At 42.0% G+C, this 25,463-nt stretch overlaps 1 protein-coding gene across 2 annotated transcripts in view; it reads left to right on the forward strand.

Moving 5' to 3' along the window:
* Positions 1-25,463, forward strand: part of NSF (N-ethylmaleimide sensitive factor, vesicle fusing ATPase) — an 88,571-nt gene that overhangs the window by 23,994 nt on the left and 39,114 nt on the right. For both annotated transcript variants that reach the window (XM_066628313.1, XM_066628314.1), the window contains exons 5-8: positions 3,773-3,939; positions 4,541-4,648; positions 5,639-5,714; positions 12,279-12,434. In XM_066628313.1, the coding sequence (XP_066484410.1) occupies positions 3,773-3,939; positions 4,541-4,648; positions 5,639-5,714; positions 12,279-12,434 (507 nt within the window). The remainder of the gene's footprint in view (positions 1-3,772; positions 3,940-4,540; positions 4,649-5,638; positions 5,715-12,278; positions 12,435-25,463) is intronic.

Here is a 25,463-nt window from a genome sequence, read left to right on the forward strand (position 1 = left end):
CTTGTATATATGCATATCAGTTTCAGGCATATTTCTGTGTTTTAAAGAAATAAAACCGAGGGTGGGGCTGTGCAGACAGCGGCCCCAATTCTCAGAGGTGACCACTGAGTTATTTGGAACAGAATCAATAGAGCCCCAGTGAGGGATACAGTTGACAAGACAAACCTGCCTTTCCCCCCAGATGATGGGATCAGCTTGACATTTCTCTCTCTCACTTCAGTGGTGCTCCTAAGTGCACCTCTTTATAACTGAGTGTCACCCACTTATATGGGAACAAGTAAATCAGCAGCACCTGGACATTGTTGTAGTGAGCCAACCTTGGCCTTCATGTCAGAACATGCTTGGCCCAGCCACTCTTACAAAGGATTACTTGTATGAGAGTGCAGACCATGTGGGGGGGTTATGTACCCCTTTAGGATTCTGTGCAGTATACAGGGCTCCACTTTCCTAACTTTCTCCCTATCCTAGTTGTGGGTGTTTTGCTGAAATAAAATAAAAATCATTCATGGGTGCTCTACATGTGGGAGGCAGAACTGCTAGGTACAAAATTTGCTGATTCTACTGTAGTGAGTCTCCTGTACAAATTAATTTTTGGTCCTTGTCCTTATGTTGCACATTCCTTAATGTAAAGTGCAGACCACCTGCAAAATAAAAACTGGCTTGTTTTATAGAGTATATTTTTGGTTAGCGATTGCAAGGTTGCAGAAGGCTTTATTTTAACTCATGCTGCAGATTAACCCTTAAACAGTGTGGCCTTCTTCCAACCACCTAAATAACATGAACAATTGTATGGCTTGTTGTCAGCTGCCAAACAAGGACTTGGCCATTTAGTTCATCAGGCCCTAGCTCTTGAGCGCTTGGATAAATATTGGGGTATTTCATCAGATGTCATGCTTCCCTGTTTATTTAGCAGTCCTTACACTACATGGTACTGTAGCTCGTCATTATTACACTTGTAATGGAGGCTAAGTGGCAAGGTATCTGACTATATTTCTGCAGATCATGGGTTTGAGTCTGTCAGTTGGATTAAGAAAATTAAAGGCTACTTTGGCATAAAACATAGGTTTGTCTCCTTCATGATGGAGCTTTTGAATTTATTTAAATATCTAATGAATTTTGAAACATGGGAAACCATTTTTTAGACCTTCAAATAATCCTTAGGAATATGTAAGGAATGTGGATGGCAGAGTAGTAATGATGTGGTGGAAGTAAAGAGAATAATACGTTGTGGACATCTAGTGGTCTAGAGAGAAATTGCAAAATGGATTCTGTTCCAGAAATGTGGATACAGAAAATCTTGATTAATATGGAGAAATTACATGTTATGGAGCGACAACAGCTGAGTTGGCCCTCGCAGATTCAAGCCAGGTAGATGTGTGTAAGGAACAATTGGAAGATGTGAAGAAACAAGCAGAAGATAAACAAGGGAGTGGAAAAGCGGACAAGGAGGAAAATCAACAGGTTGATCAACAGGACGAAGAAGAGGCACTGATGGAGATCAAGAAAGATATGATGGACAGAGTAACAGGAGTGCACAAATCACAAAATTTGTTGGAACAAGAAGGAGAAAATATATTCCACTTAACTGGAAGAATGTACACGCCCTATATAAGAAAGTGTGGATCTATCAGATTCTGTTATAGAGATAAATTATCAAAGATATTACAGGAGAAAAAATGGAAAGTAAGAAAGAAAAAGAACCCTGAGGGGTAATCTGAGGGTTAAAGAAAATTGGATTTATTCAGCAAAAACAATGGCTCAAATTTATTTGAAGAAAAAAAAATACGTATCAAATTGATAAATATGAGTTAGAATGTATTAAAAAAATATAGCTGGAAATGTAAACGTGTGGAAGAATTGTTGTGGTTATTATGCCAAAGGAAAAAAAGTGTAATTAGACTGGAGTTGAAATAGCTGAGGTGATAATTTTGGTAATCAGATTATTTTGTTTTAATATTAATGAGCAATTGAAGTTAGTTTATGCTTGGTAGAAAGTGAATATTTAGAAAATATAGTATAGGGCATTAGGGAAAATTTATTGTATATTATATAAATAAATGGATAAATCAATAAGAGGTAGAAATAGATGGGTAAGTAGATTAGGAGATATAGTATGATTAATTAGTAATGGTATATGGTATTTAGCACTCCTAAATGTATGTTATATGTTTGTATGTCTGTGTGTGTTAAATAAGAAATATGACAGTTTTTTTGTGATAGTTCGGTGGAAGCTCAGTAGCTTTCGCTTGTGAATGACCTTGAAATGTGTCTTGGCTGCCACTTTTTGACAAAGGGGGAAAAAATAGTTCTCCAAGGGTCATTACCATTTCGTCCTAGAAAAATGACAGACTTCATGATGGAGTTTAGCAGATACTGAAAAACATCAAAATGGCCAAGGTCTGTGGTTTTGTAGACTGGGTTGTGAGGCAGGAGGTGGTGTGTGTGATATTAACAAGCCCAGTGCCAGAAGTACTTGAGATGGTATGGTAAGTTGTTTTCTTAATTCAGAAGAGACTTTTGAGTTTTCAGTTGCATGGATATGAGAAGGACAAAAATTTGACTTGTAAGCAAAACTCAAAATTGATTGGCTATGTGCTTTGAAGTTAATGAACTGACTTAACTGTCTGAAACAGCCTATAACCTTTTGTTTCAAGGTTCATCAATCTTGAAATCTTATTCAAAGTTAATGGCTCTGAAGCTTAAAAAACAACCTGCATTACACATTAGTTTTTGAGTTCTCTTGCTTTAGAAAGCTTGCCCTTGTTCTTCTCAAATGGAGACAGTCTGGGCTCCCATCTGCTGCTCTGTTGCCTCATGCCAGGGCACATGATCTTGACAGAAGTTTTGGAGTCCTTGAATAACCAAATCACGAAACAGTTTTCTTGTGAGAGGCTCTGGGAGCTTTAAGGAAACAAGCAAATATATCGGTTTAAGGAAACAAGCAAATACAGGTAATTCAGACAGGGGATAGTAAAAGAGCACACTAGAGCCTGTCCTGAGCACAAGGATTGTATCTGTTTGCTGTGTTGGTTTCAACAGGTTGTGTAAACTATGAGAGATCTGATGAGCAATGGACCAAGCTGGGCCAAGGATTGCACTGCTTGTGTCCTATTGTCATGGGCATTATCCCACCACCTTTACATCATTTGCTGATGCTGTAGGAGCAGGGAAATGCTGGGTCAAATGATTATGTGACATGAGATAAGCTGTACTACTTGTTTTGGAGGGGAAGAGGTATGCAGCACAAGACTGTTCTAGTGAATTTCTTCCTTTTTAAAAAGAGTCTTACAATATAATCATAAGAACATAAGAATAGCCCTGCTGGATCAGGCCACGGGCCCATCTAGTCCAGCTTCCTGTATGTCACAGTGGCCCACCAAATGTCTGAGGGAGCTCACAAGACAACAGACACAACCTGTGGCCTGGTGCCCTCCCCTGCATCTGGCAATCAGAGGCAGCTAATTTTCCAATTGTGTTCATTGGAGCATGCTCCTAGGTCAGCATGCCTCGAATAGCTTTTTTGTTTATGTATTTATTTTAGAATGTATATCTGCTAAGGAGACCTCATGCTGGCTTAAAACATCATCATAGAACTATATATCAAAAATGCATCATCCTCATCCTTAATGCCATCCTGTAGTTAGAAGAATGATTTATATATCCAGAGTTTTCTTTTTTTCTTTGAGGTCATGGCTCTTGTGGATGGCTGGGAATGACTTGGGCTGAGATCTTGTGCCACTGTACTAAAGCGTGTGTTTCTTCCTCTGTACAGTCTCTCAGTATAACTTTGATAAGACCAAGCAGTGCATTGGCACCATGACCATTGAGATAGACTTTCTGCAAAAGAAGAGTATTGACTCCAACCCTTATGACTCGGACAAAATGGCAGCAGAGTTCATCCAGCAGTTCAACAACCAGGCATTCTCAGTTGGGCAACAGGTTTGTGTTCCTGTGCGTCTTTGTAAGCAGTACAACCATAGCTATCCTATGAGGACCAGTGTATTACATTTCTGTCCCACCCTTTTTCCATCAGTGAACTCAGCATGGCTTATGTGGGTTCTCAGGTGGTCATCCATCCAGGAGCTGATTAGACCAACTCTATTTCAGCAAGATGACGGTATCATCTTGTGTATTCAGACCATGCCCTGGAACTGGTTTGTGTCAGTGTAGCCAATAGCCATCCTCCTAGTTGCCTGTGGTAATTAAACTTTTTGAAAGTTGATATGGATTTTCTTTTAGGCTTCCAATGACAAAAATTGTTGTAAGGGCATGTGACTTGTAAATTTTCTTTTGTGGGCTTGGAACTTTTGGAGTCTTATTTGCAAAGGAGACTCTTCATCATCAGGTGCAAGAAAAATTCTATTTGTAGTCAATTCAGGAGTTGCTGATTCAAGCTACCAATCTTATTTAAATAGCCAGGGGTTTCTGTAACCATGTAGGTAATTAAAAACAGAAAATCACAAAATGAGTGTGCCACTTTCCCATCTGTCCTGTGTTTTGTTAGCATGGTGATACTTTTAACTTTTTTTTGCTTCCACAGCTTGTGTTTAGCTTTAATGACAAACTCTTCGGCCTCTTGGTCAAAGACATTGAAGCCATGGATCCCAGCATCCTTAAAGGAGAGCCTGCCTCGGGCAAAAAACAGAAGGTATGAGCCACAGTTGAATCTCCATAATCACTGAATATGTGAATGCGCTTCATTGAAAAACACTCCACTGCATCAGGAAAGGAACTATAGCTCACAGGTAGAGCATATGCTTTGCCGGCGTGTTTCGGGTTCAATTCCTGTCTCGAGGTAGGACAAGGAAAGATCCCAATCTGAAACTCCAAAGAACTGCTTTCAGTCAGTGCAGACAATAATGAGCTAGATGGGCCAATGGTCTGACTTCATATAAGGCCGTTGGAAATAAAACTGGCCAGATGGTTCCTAGGTCTTGATCTGTCAGTGGGCATGTTAGAGAAGGTGATATGGAAGTTCTGATCTTTCTTGTCTCATTCACCCATATAAGTAATCATCTGACACATCTGTCTTTAAGTGAAGAACTGGCATTTTTTTTTTACTGGCTGTTCAATGAACACTTTCTTGCCATGATGCAAAATAATACTGACTTCAAAAACGACCCCTTAAGATAATTTCTCATTTGAGCAAGTTGTCATATTAGCAGTTAGTTTAATCCTGAGCAAGAACAGAGAAGGAAGGGTTAGAAAGAGGAATGAGTGCTGTGTTACCCAGAGTGTAAGAGATGGGGTATTGACTTGTCAAAGGCTTCTGGAAATGCTGACAAACACATCAGGAGTGGTGTCCAGTCTGAAAGGAACATTTGAATCGACCCCAAGTTAGTGAATGTTCATTCATTCATTTTTAGAATCCTGGATTCCAAGTCCCTTTCCATGTTTTCATGGATAGGCTAATCTTGATAAATAAGTAGTTTTGACTATGCTGCTAAGAATATTGTCAAGAGGCTGAATGCCAGCTGTGTTGTTATGACTTCATATTCTCTGGTAGCAGATTGCTAACAGAACTGTCGCAGAGTTTGTTTTAATATAGAAATGAGACACTCCTTGCCTTCTGTGACTCTCTGGGGATTACTGAGAATCAAGGCTTTTAATTGTGGGTTTTATTTGTTTCCATATGCAGATTGACGTTGGTCTTGTTGTCGGGAACAGTCAAGTTGCATTTGAAAAGGCTGAGAGTTCCTCTCTTACTCTCATTGGTAAGTCTGGTAATGAGAAACAGTTATGCATTCTTACCAGTAAGTCTACAAAGCACTAAATACCATCCTTACCACTAAGCTACTAGCCCACAAAGTTCTTAGTCATTAAAAGTCTCCAGGCAAGTGATTTACTATGAGCTTGTATTATCTCTTGTTTATGTTACATGTCTGGAATTCATTTTAATTCTCCTTAGCAGGCATGGGAAGATTTTATAGATGAACTTTTCTCCCCACCTCTTTCTGTATCACCATCTGGGCCTCATTTTCAAGATGCTTCTTTTCCCACTCTTGATTTTCTACTTGTATATTTCTGTTCCATCCAAATGACTGTAATTAACTGCCTACATGAATAAACAAGGATGATGACTACATTAATGCATAGTTTTTATGTACAGTATTTTAAGCCTGGTTCCTTACCAATAAATATTCTAAACTTCTAGTCTTATGATGGGTTAGGACCCACAATTGGATGGCATCCTGATAAGAGGTATTGCCAACTTTAAAAAGTGGGTGTGTTTTCAAAAAGAAAGGTAGTAAGGACAAATAAGAGAGGATGACAAACCAGATTCAGAGGATAGTAACTGTTGTGCAGCAGAAGGAATTTCACTGACCCCATCCTCTGCAGGTAGTAAAGGTCCCTGCAGCTGTTATTCTGGGACCACCTTCCACCTTATCCCCTCTCTCTGGTTCCATCAGCAGCCAAACACCTTTTACCCACAACAGGGTCGGATGAAATGCCAAGATCTTTGCATTTGCCGTCTGGGTCTAACTGCCACTTTGCTGTTCTTCACTTTGCTCAGCAGAAGGCATCAGCAGCTAGCCAGTCTGTAACTGGCAGCTAGAGGAGGAGACACATTTGGTCCATGAACATAGTGTGCTGCCTTATAATTAATTAGATACCACCTAGTCCAGCATTGTCACCTCTGACCCATGAAACTTTTCTTCAGGATAGCTGCCTGGTGTTAATGTTCTGATGATCCTTTCTTTTCACAGTGGTGGAGACAAGAGATGCTGCTTAAAGTTAAGGAGGTGGGGGCAGTAGTGGTGGTTGTGTGTTTTGGGGAGGGGATCACACTAGGCCTGGAACCAGCAAGTGAAAAATGCTCCTAAGTTGGGAGCATTCATTCGTGCAGAAGCGCATGGGATAGCAGCAGGCATGTATCTTTGAACCCTGGTCACATCTAAGTAGCAGATAAGTGGAAGGTTAAGTTCCAACTGAAAAGAAGTAGGCAGGAAGGGTGATGCCAAAACTTTTCCTCCTCTGACAGCTGCCTTTCTCCTGGCTGGTCTCAGAAACTAAAAGGATCCTGGTGGGGACTGGCTGGTTGGTGGGAGTGGTTGCAGAAACAAAGCCACAGTGATGTGTAGTTTCACCCTAAAGCTTCAGACTTTCCAGAAACTTTTTCAGACAGGGTGAAGAACCTGGGAAAAAGGAGAGATTCAGAATTAAATTAAATGGGGTATAAGCAGCTCAGACACACCCTGGGAAAAGGCAAGGGCATCCTCTGAGGTCCCTTGCAAGGAGGGAACTAAGCCCACTTCATCCTTTATAGCTCTTCCTACAGGGAAGATTGGTCATCAGGTGGGGAAAGCCTCACTCTACAGCATCCCCTTGCAGGATAGAAATTGCACCTGGCTTCCCTTCCTGTGTCTCACTGCGGGCCGTGGGGGAGGAGGATTATGCCAAAGTATCCAGCAGGAACTTGCGTTTTGGTTCTCATTCATTCAATTGAATGTTCACTTACTTTCTGGTTCTCGTTCGTTTGTTCTCCATGCATGGAAGGCTCAGAGAAGCTGGTTGGGTGAGTGGGCCAAGCTGTGACAAAGACTAACCACTATGCATGCACCAGATAAATGATAAATGAGTAGGAAGTGCATCCTTATTCTGTGAGGCCACACCAGGATTCCTTGAAATTCCCTCTTTGGCTAAACATCCACCCCTATCCTGCAATCTCTGTGGGAGAATGCAAATCTGGCTGGTTGTGAGGTCATTGCCACCCCAATCAAACAGGTTGGAGCAGTAGCCAGTGATACTTTTCACCCAGACTGTCTCAGAATTTTCCTTTTTTCGATTTGGGAATTCTGGGGAATTCTTTTAGGTTGGGCAGCTGTGGTATGCTGTGCTGGGTGTGGTGGTACTTTGGATTTGCCATTGACTCTGGCTTCCTTGTGTTGAAAAATGGCTTTCCTTGGAAGGTGTTTCATAGGCAAGTCAGTTCACAGTCTTTAAGGATTGTTGTACATTAGCCATGATGCTGTGGATAATATGGAGTGTGTGTTTTGTTCTCGAATATATGAGGCCTAAGTGCATCTATTTAATACTGAGTTTTGGGAAAGATGTTGATAACTGTGTTGGTAAATTTTTTTTAAGCATCAGTTCTGTTTTGCGCTGCATTGCATTACTCTGCTTAAAGTGGCTTGAATTTCAGTCCCTTTCATTTGCTCATTCCAGTACTTAATCCTTGCTCTTTAACAAGGCATTGCTGTGGGATTTGATTCTGGAATCAACCCAGAATTGTCCTCCTGAGTGAAATGAATGGCTCCTTTTGCTTGTTGAAATTAAATACCACTCATGACCAGAGTGAGGCAGCAGAGAATAAGAAAACTAAAATGGAAAGGGTGAGGCTGGAGGCTTTGTGAGCATGACTGCTTTCTTGAGCTGGGAAGAATAATACATCCCCCCCCCCCCCGCTCTAGGAAATGAATAAAGTATTAGATATTTGAGGCCAAATAATGGTCTGGTGGATATTTCAAATCAGTATATGAAATTCAGTGTCTCCACACATTAGTTTTGCGCCCATACTTTTGGGAGGTTCCTATATTCCAGTGTCAGTAGAAGCCACAACAGTAGAAGCTACTAGAAGTAGAGGCGGAACTGCCATGGGAAGAGCCACACTTAAATCTACCAATCCGAAGCCCCCTTGGCCTCATGTACATTGTCCTTCAGACCTGCCTTGCCTGCCTGTGGCTACCTTCTTATCATTTTACACAGCTACGCTTGTCTCTAGGTGCTGTGTAGCTTTTTCCCAGTTCTCCTTGGCTCTTCCATTTTTAGTTCCATGCCTCCTTCACCCATTGTTTCTATAGATCTCGGCCGTTCAGGCTACTGCCTGCTTTGTCTAGTCACCTTGTTTCTTGACAAGTTTCTTTGGCACCTCTTTCTTGCCCCCGCCCCCATAAAATTTAACCTCTTGAGACATCAGTTGCTGCAGAGTTTCTTTATAGGCTTCTCTCTGAACAACTTTTCTTGGCTCAATTCTGTCATCTTCGCCCTGCTCCTCAAGCAGTTTCCTTACCTCCCAGAACCTGTTCCTAATCTTCAGCTTGACTTCATGAGAGGCTTGAATCCCAACCAAACTGACAACTTTCCCTTCACAGAAGCTGGACTAGATACTGTGCCTCATGCACCTACCGAAGATTTTGAACTGCTCACACTTCCCCCAAAGAATATTTGTTTTGTTAATTTTATTTCAGTTATTATTTACTATTTTCCTGAAATTGTACTGAACGTATATGGCACAATGTGGAACTTAAAAAATCATAAATTTCAGTCATAGAACATAAATTTGTTCACTTCCTAGAATTTGAAGACATCAAATAACTCATGAGAAAAATCAATGAGAAAGCTGAAAGCAATAAATATTGTAGTCAATAAGAAGATATATTACTGGCTTTTGTTGGACCATTAGTCAGGGCCAAATTAAAAAATGTTTTAAAACTTGTTCTTGTCTAGTAAAAACAATGTGTCCAGGTGCTTTTTTTTCTTGGAGCACCTCAATCACACACCCTTGGAGTCCTCTTCCTTTGCTTCCTAGGGATGTAGACCACACAAGTTAAGAACCTCTGCCTTAGAGACTGTCCAGGAACACCAATTCCTGTGGTCCTGGGTGGCTGCTCTCCTTGACTCTGGAGGGTCCTTTGAGCTCAGCACAGGCCGTCTGTCCCTGGCCTCTGCTGAGCTCAGACTGAGCTCTGAGGGTTTCCCTGGGTCTCCCAATGCCTTATAAGGCATAAAAAACATCACTTCCAGTTTTTCTGTGAATCAGGAAGTTGCGTTTTCAGTCTCAGAGGTCGGTCTGAGCTCAGCAGAGGCCAGAAATGGACATCTTCGGCCTCTGCTGAGCTCAGAAGCCCCTCCGTACATGAGGGTAGCAGAGCTCCTCTTGCCTCTGGAGGGGGTTTGTGCCAGGTTATGAGCGCTGAGGGATGGACCCGATCTGAAGATAAGTGAATCCATGAATACAGGATCTGTGGATATGGGGGCCCCCCTGTACAAAATACAGAAGAAAGTATATTTGCTACTTTGAGGGAGCTGTTCAGCACTGAATATAAACTGGAAAAGAATAATATAGAACATGACAGCAGTTCTCAGAGATGAAGTAATTTTAGGCCATACAGTGTGTTTACTAATTTTTATCAAAATTATAGGAGTTTTTTGTGTTGTTGTGTACCAGGTAATTTTCTGCTCTAGTTGTAGAAACCTGCTTGTGGACTTGGTTGAGTCACTTGGGCCCCAGTGATGGTGCCCTTCCCCCATTCCACATCTGAGGTATGGCAGGTGGTGACAAGAGATGAGGACTTCTTGACTAGTATCCAGGTTGTGGAATACCCTCTCCAAAGAGGTCCACATTACTCTTTTCCTGTTGCTTTCCAACATGCAACCAACTTTTTAGGAAAGTTTTTGAGTGTGCTTATCATAGCCTTGAATATTTGTTTGCTTTGTTATTTTGAGACTGTTGTGATTTTTCTGCTTTGTTGTTGCTTGGTCGCTTTTCAGTTTTGTTTTTGTGAACTGCCTTGAATATTGTCCCATGGAAAGGTAGGGTGTAAATAATAAATTTAAGACCAGTAGAATATTATTTGGTGTGGTATGTTACCATAGATGTCTCGGAAGAACAACTTGCAGATAGATTCAGTTGGCCATTCTAACAGAAAATAATTACTGTACTTACAAAGTGTTAGCACAATCAGGCTAGAATCAAGTCAAAATAAGACTCCACCTTTGTGAGAATGGGTGCTTAAGCTATGGAATTTAGCAGCAAAGGTTAAGTTAGTGTTAGTGAAAGGAAATGAAGAACTGTATGGAGAAAGATCTTACCTGAATGTTGAAGTAGGCCCTTAAAATAGCTTTAGATGGATGGCCATTTGTTGTAATTGTATTTAGTATCTGTTTTGCTTTGCTAAAAGGGAAAGTGTGTCCTTTTAGGGAACTGGGTAAATAAAGCATTGTAAAAATGTGAATTACTATTATGTGTGGTTGAAAATCAATTTTAAAAAGAAATTGGAATATACTACACAGTATAAAAAAAGAACTAAAAAAATCAACCCATTGCTGTTAAAGTTGTTTAGAACATCCCATATTCCTTTTTGTCATCAAGAGAATTCCTTCTCTGCAGTGCTTTTATTGTGACAAATCACTGAAATTGATGATAGGGATGAACCAGCAGCATTTGCTATGTGTCCTACATAGGAAAGCATCTGTAGCTCCCCTGTGCCACAGATAAAGGTTGTTTTATGTATAAGATGCCTAGATTTTATTGGCCTCTTGATATTTGGTGTCTAAGAATACATAAATTTTTCCCTTTCTCTGGAGAAGAAAAGTATCAGCCACGGACACCAGATTCATTTCAAAAACTAACAAGGGGCAAACTTGCTGCTTGGGTGCAGTAGGAAGTTATGATTAGGGAAGAGTAACTGGAGGCTATGAGGAAGGGTAAAGGAGCCATGAGAGCCTCTTCACCCTTTAGATCACTATTGGTCTTCTACAGACATTGCTGTCATGTTCATCTCCATGTCCATGAGACTTGCTTCTTTGTGGGGGGTGAGGGTGGGTAGTGTTTCCTGCTTGCATGCCAGTTTTTATGTATTTACACATAACTCCTTATGACATGGGCATCCTTCCAATAATATCCCAGTTTCTAGGTAACTGTCCACATTGATGAGAGCACAGGTTTTCTAGGATAGTGGGACTTCCAGGCTATCTTAAGACCTCTCTCTTTATAAGGAGACAGAGGAAAAAGAACAAAAATGTTAATTATTTCACCTACATCAGCCTTTCTGTTTGCAAAGAGTCCCAAGAATAAGTGTTTCCCCACTTATTTCCCACAAGCAATAAGTGTTTTTGCTTGTTTTGTTAACACAAATATGGGGAGAGTTCAATTGACTTGGTAAATGTTAAGGTGCTGTTCAGGACGTACTTACACAGTATAGCTCTTCTTAAAGTATGGGAAACATTTTGCAATCATTTTGTGTAATGATCATATATAAATAGGCTAGGATTATAATTCCTAGGATTGGGTGGTACTGTTAGGTTGAAGTGGAGAGACAGTGGCTTGCCCAGGTCCTCAAGTAGATTCACTTCTTAACTGACGTTTGAACTGGGAACTTCCTGGCTCATGTGTTTAACCACTGTGCCAGCTGTTACTAATTTGGTATCGCATACCAGGCTTCTGTTTTATTGTGTTTGAAATTTGCTAACATGTTGCATACGTGAAACAAAATGTTTTAGCTTTTCCATTGAACTTCTTGTTCTTGAAATTGTATGTTGATTTTTTTTTTCCCCAGGCAAATCCAAAACCAGGGAAAATCGCCAGTCTATTATCAATCCTGACTGGAACTTTGAAAAGATGGGCATTGGAGGTCTCGATAAGGAATTCTCTGACATTTTCCGGCGGGCATTTGCTTCTCGAGTGTTCCCACCTGAGATAGTGGAGCAGATGGGTGAGTACCAAATCTAAAGAGAAATGAAGTGCTACAACAGTGTGCTAGGCATTCTTCAGGACAGAGAAGTACAAAGGGCTTACAAACTAAAAAAAAAAAAAAAAAGACATACCGTAGATACTAGCCTATAGTAAGTAAAATTTTTGCCAGGTAATCAAGCTCCAAATATCACTTTGCCTTAACTCTGAGTCAATCAGAGGGCAGAGCCTTTCAACTCTGAAAAGTTTCCTTTCTATCTCAAGCAGCAGGCAGGCACTGCTCATAGAAGAGATGCATTTGTTTCTATAATAACTTTTCTGGGAAATTCCAGCCAAAGTTAACCTTTTATTCTCCTTCCTTCTGCTGCAGCCTGGTTCTGCTTTGCAAATGCTTGCAAGGCAGGTCTGTTTTTCTCCAGCATCAGGATGGGATCCAAAGTCCCAGGCTAAAATTCAGTGCAGCATTACTTCAGAATAATACCCGTGGAAAGCAGTGGGTCTACTTCTGAGTAAAAAGGGTTGCAAATATCTCATCTCTCTGCTGTGAATTGAATTGCACACTCTCAGTTATGTGTTATGGGTTGTATGTTGTATGTAGAGCTTCTGGCTTAACACACCAGACACCTTAAAGGTGGATTTGATTCATGGATCTCCTGCAGTGTTTCCCAACCTTTTTCACTTGCATTTCCTTTGGCAGCCCATTTCCATAAATTGTACCCTTCATATTAGCAAAATGTTTGTAATTAATAATACAAACCCTCATCTCCTCTCTATGAAAACCCAGACTTCATGTATTCATAACATATTTTTTCTTTTCCTCCGTTTGAAGAACAGAAGACTCTGTCTTTGCTCTGTTTTGCACCAGAAGTGTGCTGAGAAATTCTGGCTGATTGATCACTTTCCACATTATGTTTCAGCTTTTTTACTGTGCTGGTTTTCAATCACTGGTTCATACATGAATTGATGACCAAAAACTAGCTGTTGGTGTGGCTTTCACAGCCAACTAGCTACCTCCATTCATGCCTTGCTGGTCCTTGCAAGGTATTCTTGCCTTGCAAGGCATTCTGGAGCACAACCTGCCTTTTTTTTGCCATTATTCCATTCTTTTTCAAGTACCCCTAAAGGTCCTATTGAGTTTTACTGGTATGTTGTTTACAGTGCACTTACTCTGATAGTGTTTACAAAAGGTGGTGAAGACCAGAATTTAAAAAGAATAAAATTGTATCTTATGATCTTTTACCATGTTTTGAATAAATTAGAGACTACAGTTCTTAGGTAACAATTAGTGGCGGGTTATTTTTCAGGATCTGGCCTTGGGTGAAATCAGACAAAACTATAGTCAGACACCTCCTTAAGTTTAACCCCCGACTTATCTGAGGGTCATAGAAAATTCCATGATTGTTGACTCAAAACCTGCCCTCGACTTATCTGTGGGATTGGCTTACCTTAGAAGGAGGTGCCTTGGAGAGGAGCATAAATATACAGTTTTGGTTTGGGCAGACTTGGGCAGTGTTTGGTCTAAGGCAGAATCAGATGTTGTCCCAGAGCCCAATAGGCTGCTTCTGCCAGGGTTTTGAAGTTAGCATCCAGCATTGCCAATTGAATGCCCACTTTGTTCCTGGTCTTTCACTTGCAGGCCTTGGGTGCAGCTTCCTAGAAAACACTAGGAAGTTCCTGCGGTCAGATGTCAAAACAGAACAATATCCTTGGTTATCCCACACCCTATTTCATAGCTGCTTCTGAGTTGGGCCATTTTAATGAAATGTCTGGTAACTGAACTATCCCAGGGAGCCAAGGTGGTGTAGTGGTTTGGGAGGTGGACTTAGACCTGGAAGATCCAGGTTCAAATCCCCCCTTGGCTATGAAGCTTCCTGGGTGACCTTGGGCCAGTCACTTTCTTTCAGTCTCACCTACTTCACAGGGTTGTTGTGGGGACAAAAGGAGGGGGAACACCTTAGCTCTTTGGAGAAAGGGTGATATAAAAATGTGAAAAATAAATAAAATATGCTTCTTTCTGAATTAAAAAGGACACCCTATGCCCTTTCACCTAAAAGGGTTTAACTTTAGGTTATGAAAAGAGACAAATCCAGTGTAGTGACTCAAGGCAGAGAGTGTAGCAAGTTTCCTCCTCCTCCTCCTTTCTCTTCCCTCCCCCCCCCAGTAATTCTATATGACATTGTTTTCTCCCAACTAGTATAGGCCACTCTGACCCCCAACGGTCTGTTGGCCGTTTACCCAAGTCTTTCAGGGTGTCTTGAGTTGGGGTATCTTACCAGGACAGATAGTTGGAGACGCCCTGCTGAGATTATGGCAACTGAACTGGGTACATGCTGAACATATGCTCTCCCGCCAAACGATGGTGCTTTTCATTTGGAACTCTTACTTATTAAGTGGAGCTTAAAGCTTCCCATTCCAGCTCCCTTTTCTCTTCGACAGGCCTTCCCTAAGGCTACAGAAGCTTATCTGAAATTTGAAAAGAAGTGCTGCTTGCTGACACTCATCCTTTTTCCTTTGCATTAGTTATAACTTGCTCTTCAACTATATTTCAGGGCTCAAATGCCAGGCTGACATCTGTTCAGGTCTGCCATAATAATTCATGGGGGGGGGGGGAAGAGAAGAAAGCACTTTCTTAGTCCTGTGTATAAGAGCAGCAGCAGCAGATCTGTTCCCCTTTTGTGTTTTCTGTCCCTGGCTTTCCCCTGTTCTTGTGCCTCACAAATGAGGAGCAATAAATATGCCAGCAGCAGCCTGGCTGGGTCAGTCTTTTGCAATGCAGTTTGCTTTGGTCTCTGTATGGTTTTCAATAACTCTCTTTTTACAAAGCACTGGGGTGAAAAGCGACTTATAAATCACCTTCGATCTATCACATCTGCAAAGGTGGCACTACCATGAGGCAGTGGATTGTAGGTGCAGTTAAGTCTGGCAGCGTGGGAGGCAAAAAGATCTTGAACTATAGAGCTCAATCTGCTAGGAAGTTCTCCTGTTCAAGCCCCATTGAAATGAGTGGGAATTTTGGAAGAGTACAGCAGGAGCTAGAAAGAAATTAGTTGTTTCTGAACTAGGAAACAAAAGTTGTTTGAACCCTCCTCCCAAATTCCAGAGGCAGCCAGTTTGTTGCAACAAAAATGACAAAGCAGCTGGTGGCATCTTAAAAACAAATGACACTCATTGCATTGTTGATTTTTGTGGACATCTGCTGTGTCAGATAACAAAGCAGGCTCTAGTCCTCAAAGTTCATGCCACAGTAGGTGTTATAATCTTTAAGGACCCTTTGCTGCCTTCCCAGATTGTCCCCGAGATAAGTTATGTGCAGGCAGTTGGGGCTTACAGAGATTGCTTGATCCCTGATACTTGGGGTACAGGGAGGGAGAAAAGTAGGTAGGATAGCATAGTCCCTTTGGTTCAAATTATGGTTGGAAGTTCCCATCTTGGTGGAGAATACTGAGAGGGCAGGAGGATGGCGTTTCCTGTTTACTCCCAGAGCTGGCAGTTAACCACAAGAGAAGAGGGGGGCATTTGGGAGATGCCTGAAATTGAAACTGGATTGGCTGAGGGCAGTCTAGGACAGGTGTTGGCCAGATAACCTGCATAACTCTACAGGGGTCAACTTCATTTTACTTCCTTCCCAAGTAAGAGTTTCAGGCTAGGATCTTGGGCAGCATTATCTGAAATTTATTAGAGTGGCTCTGTAGTTACTGCGGTATGCCATAAAGCTGATAACAATAGGATAACTGGAGGTTCTGTAAATTAGTGACTTGGGAACATTGGCTAATAGTATAATTTCCCTCTTATGGTGAATAATAAACTTTATTGTCCAGTCTTGCATCTAATCAATCTATTGGTATGCCAACTTCATTTTAAAATTATTTCAAGCCTTTGTCTTCATAGAGAGACTTAAAAATGGCATCATTAGAGCTGGTCTTTATAGTAGGCTGGGTTTTCAAGAACTTTAAAGCAAACCAGGGGAGATTTTCTGAGCTTGCACACATTCAGTTCCTTTATATACAGTAGCACCCTGCATCCACAGACCTGGTTTCCGTGGTTTCAGTTATCTGTGGTTCTGCCTCCCCCCCACCTTTCTATAAGTCAGCCATTTTCAACCACTGTGCTGTGGCACACTGGTGTGCCGCGAGTGGTCCACAGGTGTACCACAGGAATTTGAGGGAAGGTCATTTATTAGTAGGGCCAATAGGGGATGTGAGCTCCCATTGTCAGTATGGTGTGCCTTGTCAATTGTCAAAAACTTGATGGTGTGCCTTGACAATTTTAATGCCTTGTCAGTGTGCATTGAAAAAGTTTCATGTGCATTGAAAAAGAGGTGAAAAAGTTTGAAAATCCCTGCTCTAAGCGATCCAGTTGCTGAGATGCATGTTTTGACTGGATAGATCCTGGGAGTCAGCAAGAAGGGAGTGGGGTTTGTCTGATAGTTCTACCTTCATTGCAGTAAAATATACAGATGCAATAAAGGAAGGACCATTTTCTTGCTGGTTGCCAGAATCTACTGTTAAGGGTTTGCTGCTGCTGTTCATGGATTCAGGTGTCACGGAAGCAGCAGGAACCTATCCCCTGTGAATATGGGGTGGCACTTCTACCCCAGTTCTAACTATCATGCCTCTCTTAGTCTTCCCTCTGTTTTTCTCAGACTCTAATCTCTCCTATCCCAAAGGATCCCAAAGGATCCCAAAGGATCCCAAAGGATCTCCTCTATGGAGAACTCGTGCAAGGAAAGCGCCCTACAGGCAGACCACAGCTGCGATACAAGGACATCTGCAAGAGGGATCTGAAGGCCTTAGGGATGGACCTCAACAAGTGGGAAACCCTGGCCTCTGAGCGGCCCGCTTGGAGGCAGGCTGTGCAGCATGGCCTTTCCCAGTTTGAAGAGACACTTTGCCAACAGTCTGAGGCTAAGAGGCAAAGAAGGAAGGCCCATAGTCAGGGAGACAGACCAGGGACAGACTGCACTTGCTCCCGGTGTGGAAGGGATTGTCACTCCCGGATTGGCCTTTTCAGCCACACTAGACGCTGTGCCAGAACCACCATTCAGAGCGCGATACCATAGTCTTTCGAGACTGAAGGTTGCCAATACAATACAATCTCTCCTAGACCTTTACACTCATTACAATGCATTGATGTCCAGTTAGACACTGTTAAATGCTTTTATTGAATGGAGTGTACTTTCAGACCTGTAGGATTTTTACTGGGTCAAACACCTTTTGGTTGATCTGAATCATCTACACTAGTGGTTCTCAAACTTCTAGCACCAGGACCCACTTTTTAGAATGAGAATCTGTCAGGACCCAGCAGAAGTGATGTCATGACTAGAATGACATCATCAAACAGGAAAATTTTTAACAATCCTAGGCTGCAATCCTATCTATACTTAGCCAGGAGTAAGTCCCATTTACTATCATTGTCAAAAGCATATACATAGTAGCCTGTTAAAAGTACCGATCTGTAGCATTTCCCAAATGCAGTCACATACCATGGCAGCATCAAGACTAATATATTAAAAACAAAATATTGAAATGAGTGGGGACCCACCTGAAATTGCCTCACGACCCAGCTAGTGTGTCCTGACCCACAGTTTGAGAAACAGTGATCTGCATAGTTTGTGCTCATTTGGAGCCTAAATAATTTGAGCTTTAGGGAATTCATGTTCCTAGTTACTAGTCCTTTCTGGCACGATTGAGAGCCAAATACCTAACCAATTCAAGAGAGATCAGGATGTGCATGGTAAGGTCCTGTTGTTTTGGGCCTTCTGCAGCAGATCACACTCTGCTCTAGGACATTGTGATGGATTTCATCTGCTGTGTTAATGTTTGGGAGGTGGTGGAACTTCCTAAGAGGGACTTGAGTTTAAAAAACAGACTGTAAGGAAACAAGTTGTTTTGTTTACTAAACATTCATATCCTGTCTTCCTTCAGAGACTCTTTTTTAAGTTGTGCATCAGCCAAGAAGACCTGCTGCAGATATAATGCTGCCTGATAACCTAACCATGGATAGGTGATCACAGTAGTCCCACGTGGTTGTCCGTTTCTTGCCTCTCACATAGGGATCCTGTCTCCTAGCCTCCTGTCAGGCTATGGTGCTAACTATGGTTTTATTGTAGTGTATCTGCATTTACCTTTCCATTAACTGTAGTTAAACTACATTTGCAAACTTGGTGCCAAACATGGTTGTACATTGTGGTTTGACATTAATTGTGGTTGTTGAAAATGTTTGCAGATTGACATGTAATGCTAACCAGTTCCAAAGCCACAGGTGGGAAGAAGAATGAGAAGCACAGGAGTACAGAAGGCCCCCTCAGTAAGCTAACCATGGTTAGGCTGGCTGTTGGCCATTTTATCGCAGTGTTTTTGTTTTAGTGTGGATGGGGATGATGACTGGATTTATGGAACTGCATTTGACAATGAATATCCATCTTGGATTTGTTAAAGATATAGAAAATTACCAACAATAGGGAACAGCCATAATATCTAAAATGTTGCCCACGATTGATGGCTGGAACTAAGCCCCAGCGAGCTGCAACCCATCCATGCTGGTGGCCTTTCTTTTAATCTTCAAGCAGCTGTTAGGCCGCCTTCTCATTTTCAGGCTCTTAGCGGATGAGGCTGCTGGTGTCTCTTCTCGGTAACTGTGATTTTGCTAAAAGCCTAAAATTACAGCAAATGTAGCGCTTTTTTTAAAAGGCAGGATTTGAGTCCCACTTTTGGGCTCAAGGTTTTGTTCCGTTCTGTTTTTTAAATGAGTGTAATTTTTACCTTGTAGCCCAGGGCTTTTCTGTATGTGTCTTAGGAATTCCTGCTTTAATCTGAATTTCTTTTTGTTTGCATTCTGTCAAAAAGGGATAATTGTTCTGCGGTCTGCATAAATCCTAGAGGGTCCACTTGGCTCCAATTTATCCTCCTTCATTTGCTCTTCCTACAAGTGATCTTGGTTTTACATGACCATGGAAGTCCAATAGACATTATGGCAAGTGCAAGACAGCCACCCAAAATGGCTGCTGGCCATTTAATTATCCTCTGAATAATAACCAGTGCAATTTACCTGGTGTTGTGATGCCACTGTGCTCCTCATTTCCCTGGGTAGCCAATGATGCAGAGTTAAGGAAGGGGTAACATTTTATCTTGACGTTCTCTGTATTCTGCTACACACTACAGAGAGTGGTATGGAGATCAGTCCAAAGTCTTCTGTTGTATTTGGCTCATAGAGACAATGTAGCAGCAGAAATCTAGTAAACAGGATAATGCGTATCTTCCTCTTCTATGTGGCTGCCCCCCAACGTCAACACCAGGAATTTAATGGACTTGTTACACATTTGTCACTTGGCTGAAATATCAAATTATTACTTGTATATGTAAATGGACCATTGCAGTTATGCCCAGAAAACTCTTAAAGTGTCACAAAAAGTGTTCCAGTTAAGTTAGTTTGTATATTTTACTTCTAATTCAAAAACATGCTGGAAATTAATTAATGCACATGCATTTGTGAACCAAGAACACTAATTAATGCACATGCACTCCATTAAGATCACCCTGTTCATGGTTTATCCTCCCCCCTCCTCGACTTTTCTGTCTGACCTTAATTTTTCCAGAAAATCTAAACCAGGTTAAGTTTCACAGGATCCTTCAGATAAACAAATACAGTATTGCAAAAATATGAAAATCAATGCATAGAGAACATGTTAGGCTATCCTGTTAGATAGCCACTAATTTAGTAGTTGTTCTGAATAAAAGGATTTTCACCTGAAAACTTCAAAATTGGCATTCTTTAGTACAACATGAGCGCCTCCCTAGACAACTATGATGTCTGGAATCTGGAGACACAGATCTTGATGAACAGGAAGAGGGGTTCAGCATAAAAAAATTCTGCTAAAGCATTCTGGGCCTTGGGCTTTATAGGCAATTGTCAGCTTCTTCAGGGGTGCCTAGAGACTAACAGCAGTCAGTGCTGTTGGCATTGCCCAATCTGAATGCATTTTAAACTTCCTATTCTCTGGTGCATGTAATCTGTGCATCATATACATAACAGTACATTAATGAGATGTGACCCCAGCAACTGCCTGTCATTATAGAGATGTGACTGTACGTCATAATTCCTTGGCTTGGAATGTGAATCCTCACTCATATTTGTGACAAGTTTTGCATTATAAACCCCAGTTTCTCTTCAACTTGGATTTTAATCTGTGCCAGGGAAGAATTCAGCTTCTCCTGTCCACTTATTCACCTTTCTAGTCTCGGGCTGCCTTTCTTTCTCTCACCAACCCTCTAATCCAACCATTTTAAACCACTGTGCTATGGCACACTGGTGTGCCACAGATGGTCTGCAGGTGTGCCGCAAGAGTTTGGAGGAGGAGCATTTGTTACTAGGGCCACTGGGGGTTGCGAACCCCTGCTGTCAATGGGTGTATCTTGTAAATTGTCCAAAAACTGGTGGTGGGCCTTGACCAGCCATTATCAACCACTGTGCCGTGACACACTAGTGTGCCACGAATGGTCCCCAGGTGTGCCGTGGGAATTTGGGAGAGGGTCATTTATTGATAGGGCCATTGGGGGATGTGAGCCCCCATTGACAGCACAATGTGCCTTGTCAATGTCAAAAAGCTGATGGTATGCCGTGAGCATTTTAGTGCCTTGCCAGTGTGCCATGAGATGAAAAAGGTTGAAAATCACTGCTCTAGAAACTTGCCACATCCTGAGCATTTTTGAGTAGCAGTGTTCTGTTTGTTTGTTGATCAATGAAATGAATAATGCAACGTTGTTGTTTTAGAATTATGCCAAATTATGGTTGATTTGTTAATTCGAGTCTGCCTCAATAAGATGCAAAGCCTGTCCAGGAATCAGTTGGTGGTGATTCTTTGATATGGTTAAGAACATAAGAACAGCCCCACTGGATCAGGCCATAGGCCCATCTAGTCCTGTATCTCACAGCGGCCCACCAAATGCCCCAGGTTGCACACCAGATAACAAGAGACCTCATCCTGGTGCCCTCACCTGCATCTGGCATTCTGACATAACCCATTTCTAAAATCAGGAGGTTGCGCATACACATCATGGCTTGTACCCTGTAATGGATTTTTCCTCCAGAAACTTGTCCCATCCCCTTTTAAAGGCGTCCAGGCTAGATGCCATCACCACATCCTGTGGCAAGGAGTTCCACAGACCGACCACACGCTGAGTAAAGAAATATTTTCTTTTGTCTGTTCTAACTCTCCCAAGACTCAATTTTAGTGGATGTCCTCTGGTTCTGGTGTTATGTGAGAGTGTAAAGAGCATCTCCCTATCCACGCTGTCTGCTGGGTTATCTTAGATCTTCCCACATTTCAAGCTCTGTTAGTACTAAACACATATTCAAATTGCAAAATAAGATGATTTCAAGGTATGTTCCTGGAATCACTGAAATTCTTTAATCGTGGGTATCCTGATGAGGAACTGAGCAATGGCAGAGCACTTTTTTGAAAAGACAGCTTGTCTAGTGTTACTGATCCTCCCCTGCTGTGTGCAGCTGCAGTGTCAGGTGTGATTCAGGGCATGCGCGCGCGCACACATACACACACACACACACAGAACTGTGGGAGGCTCCTTAAACCTAACTGGAACCACATTTGTACAGAGTATTCACATGCTCCAGAACCTCCAAGGTGCAGAGGACAAACACAGAGGAATTTCATAGCAAGCAGGTTGACGTGGAAAAGGTTCTGTAGAAAGTTTAAAATGTATGGGCTTCTGTTATTGGACAGAATTTCTAAAGATTTCAGTTATTTGACTGGATGGGGTGAGCAGAGTGAATTTAGGGATCCTTGAGGAGTGACAGACCTGTGAAGAAGATTCTCCTGCTGGCCCCTGGAAGCAACTGTAGTGTCCAGTTAGCTTTTGGCATAACTCCTTAACCCCAGCAGAAGCCAAGCCTAAGTACAGATAACTGCATTTGTTCACATTGAGCTCTTGCTGTCATTGTTTCTCCTTCTCTCTTCCTTTGTTGTTTTCTCCACGGTTGAAATTTGCTCTTTGTTGCTTATGAAACTATGTACAACTCCATGCACATTGATACTGCTGTCTAAATAACAGCATTTTTCTATGCCCCACCCCCACTGTCTCTTTCATATCAGAACCAGAAGTGGATCCACCTGCTAAATGATGAAAGTATCCAATAAAGTTCATTCTGTTCCCTCTGTGACTTATGCACACAACTGAGCAGTGCAAATATACCAAGATGGGGCGGGGGGAGAGATTGGGAACTATAACCGAGTAAGCAATCCCATTAATGGCTTCTCCAGCTGACCTTTACAAACAAACTTAATGAGAAACAATGATAGGATGGTTGTCATAAACTAATTTAGGCCAAATGTCAACCCCTTGAGAATTCCTTCAGTTGTAGAGCCTTCCCCCAGTGATGACAACTGTGTCTTTTGGATCTTGGTTTATTGGTTGCTGTCATTTTGATTAGCTCCCATATAGCTTATTTGTTTTCACTATGCAGATGTGTGTGGCTAGGGGTGGATGAGTAATTAAAAACTGTGTGATAACCCTGATGTCTTGTTAACAGAAATAACCTTCAGTTTTGGGATGGTCCCAATGCTAGATGGGGGAGGCATTTAGATACGTCCACCCAGAGAAAGAGATTAAGCTTTATAAACTTCTTGTTAACGGTACTGACATTTGGATACACTGCTTGCCTTTCTCTATGAGTGGTGATAAGATATAAAATCAAGTGTGGCCCCAGTGTAGGAGGAGCTCCAGTGCAGTCTCAGGTCATGACATTTTGAAGTTTGTCATCACCTACCTAATTGAATGGAGGCCTGGCATGAAGGGTTCAGTACCTTTCAGGAGGGCACACCTAGGGAAGCTCTCCAGTTTGAAATGAGGAGAGAGAGTGTGGGGAGGGAGAGCAGGCTCAGTGGTAGAATGCAATTAGAAGTTTCTAGGTTCAATCCCTGACATCCCCAAATGAACTGCTTTCAACTACATTGGGTGACCTTGAGGCCTAGTGGTTTTCTCCTTCTCAACACCAAAACTCTAGTTTACCAGTAGATGTAGGGCAGACAAAAGATTCTTCAAAATGCTAAATTAGCTAATGGAATTCATCACCACAAGATGTGGTGGTTGTTCCTGGCTCAAGTGCCAATAATTAGATTAGAGCCATTTATGGAGGAGGTCTAACTATACCTATTAACCATGATTCCAAAATGCAGCCTTCATGAATACCAGATGCTGGAAAAAAAGGAGTGGGGAAGAGCTGTTGCCTTCATGCCATCCCTCCCAGAGGTCACTGCTGGAACATGAGGCTGGGTAGAAGCTGACTTTAATCCAGCTTTAATCCAGCTCTTTCCCCCCCCCCCTCCCAATATTGTAGAAAATAGGATAGCGTGGCTGGGAGATACATTTGTCTGACAATGGTTCCCCAGAATTTCAGGTTATCACAGTACTGAGTTAGGAAAACATCTTTTGGTACAGCAGTCAGAAGTCATAAAAGACTGCATGTTTCATCAGTCACATGCAAACCCTCTGTACTTCTTGTTCCATGTACTTGTCTGATAGTGGTATATCTTAAGTAGGTGAAGCTCTTAGGTGCTTCTCCTTACCTTGTGGCCTCCTTTGCAAAGCGACTAGCTTGCATAAGCAAGGGGTTACGTCCATCTGGCCTGCCCAACAACAGAAATTCCCAAAACCTGTTTGTACAAAATGTGCCCTGACTTGCACATAGCCTTTTTGTAGCCTCTCTCGTCTCGGCAAGCTGGGATTCCCCTTCACCGGCATCACTCATAATTCAAATCCCACCTTGCTGTTTTTTTGGCTACACAAGAGATCGTGTTCCCCCATGTGCCGAATTAACAGTCTCTTCCCTGACACTAATTTGACAAGGATCACTTTTAATTTATCACCACCTTGCTGGTTCATGTGTAAAATTAGTCTTTCACCTCCAGTAATATTTTTCTTTCCTCCCCCATACACAGTGTGTGTTTGCTTTTCTACCCCTCTTTCTCTCTCATGCCTAAGAGTTGACTAATACATTTCTTGCTCCTTTTAGCTCACCATGATAACATCAAGGCAACGGCAAAGCGGATTCAAATTTCTTTAAAAATTCATACATGTCAACATTACTACCATATTTACTGTTGTTACTCAGCCATGTCAGAGCTACTGCTATCCTTTGTGCTTGGTTCAGAGCAGATTCTGTAGCTTAGTGGTAGGGTACATGCTTTGCATGCAGAAGATCTTCAGTTCAGCCCCTCGCATTTCCAGTTAAAGAATCTTGGATAGAGCTTGGAAGGATGCCTGCCTAAGACCCTGGCGAGCTGCTGGTCTTGAGAGCAGACAATAATGGTGCTAGATGGACCAATATGATAGTTTTATAGGTTGTTGAGGGGTCGGTTTTGGTTTTTCGGCTTTTTGAAAGATCCCAGAGATCCCATGGGTCTTAGACAGACTTCAACATTGTGTCTGTTTTCCCCAGCTCCACTAACGTCCCTCATTTTGTCTCCTTTCTCCATGAATGCGTTTAATCCTCCCCTTCACATTCAGGATACTGCTCTTCTGTCTCACATCACAGCTTTGTTTCATTAGTACTTCATCAATACCTTGTCAAATAACCTTTCCAGGCATTTTGACAAACAGTGTCCCATATGGGGAGGAGCAGGAGCTTGCTGTATCATTGTGACATAGTTGGAGGGAAGGGTGTTAACCATTCTCAGTTATATCTACCAGGTATTTGATACAGTAGCAGCTTAGTAGGTGGGGAGGTGTAGGCACTCTGGTCTATTATTATTCCATCTCCCTTTCCAAGTATTCTGTTCAGCAATCTACCAATTTTGAGTGTTTGTACCTGATGTTTGTACCTTGCTCTTAAGACATGTTAATGTGCCCTATACCGCATTGTCCAACAGTCCATCACAGCTAGCGCAAGCAAGGGAGTTGCTGCTGCTGTTGAAGGGCCCTGGACTTGTGGTCATGGGATCTTGAATATTCACATAAATGCTTTCTTGTCTGATGTAGCTGAGGACTTCATATTTTCCATGACTGCCATGGACTTGTCTTGCATTATATCTGGTCTG

This window comes from Tiliqua scincoides, chromosome 5, assembly GCF_035046505.1.
Source record: "Tiliqua scincoides isolate rTilSci1 chromosome 5, rTilSci1.hap2, whole genome shotgun sequence".
Classification (NCBI taxonomy): Eukaryota; Metazoa; Chordata; class Lepidosauria; order Squamata; family Scincidae; genus Tiliqua; species Tiliqua scincoides.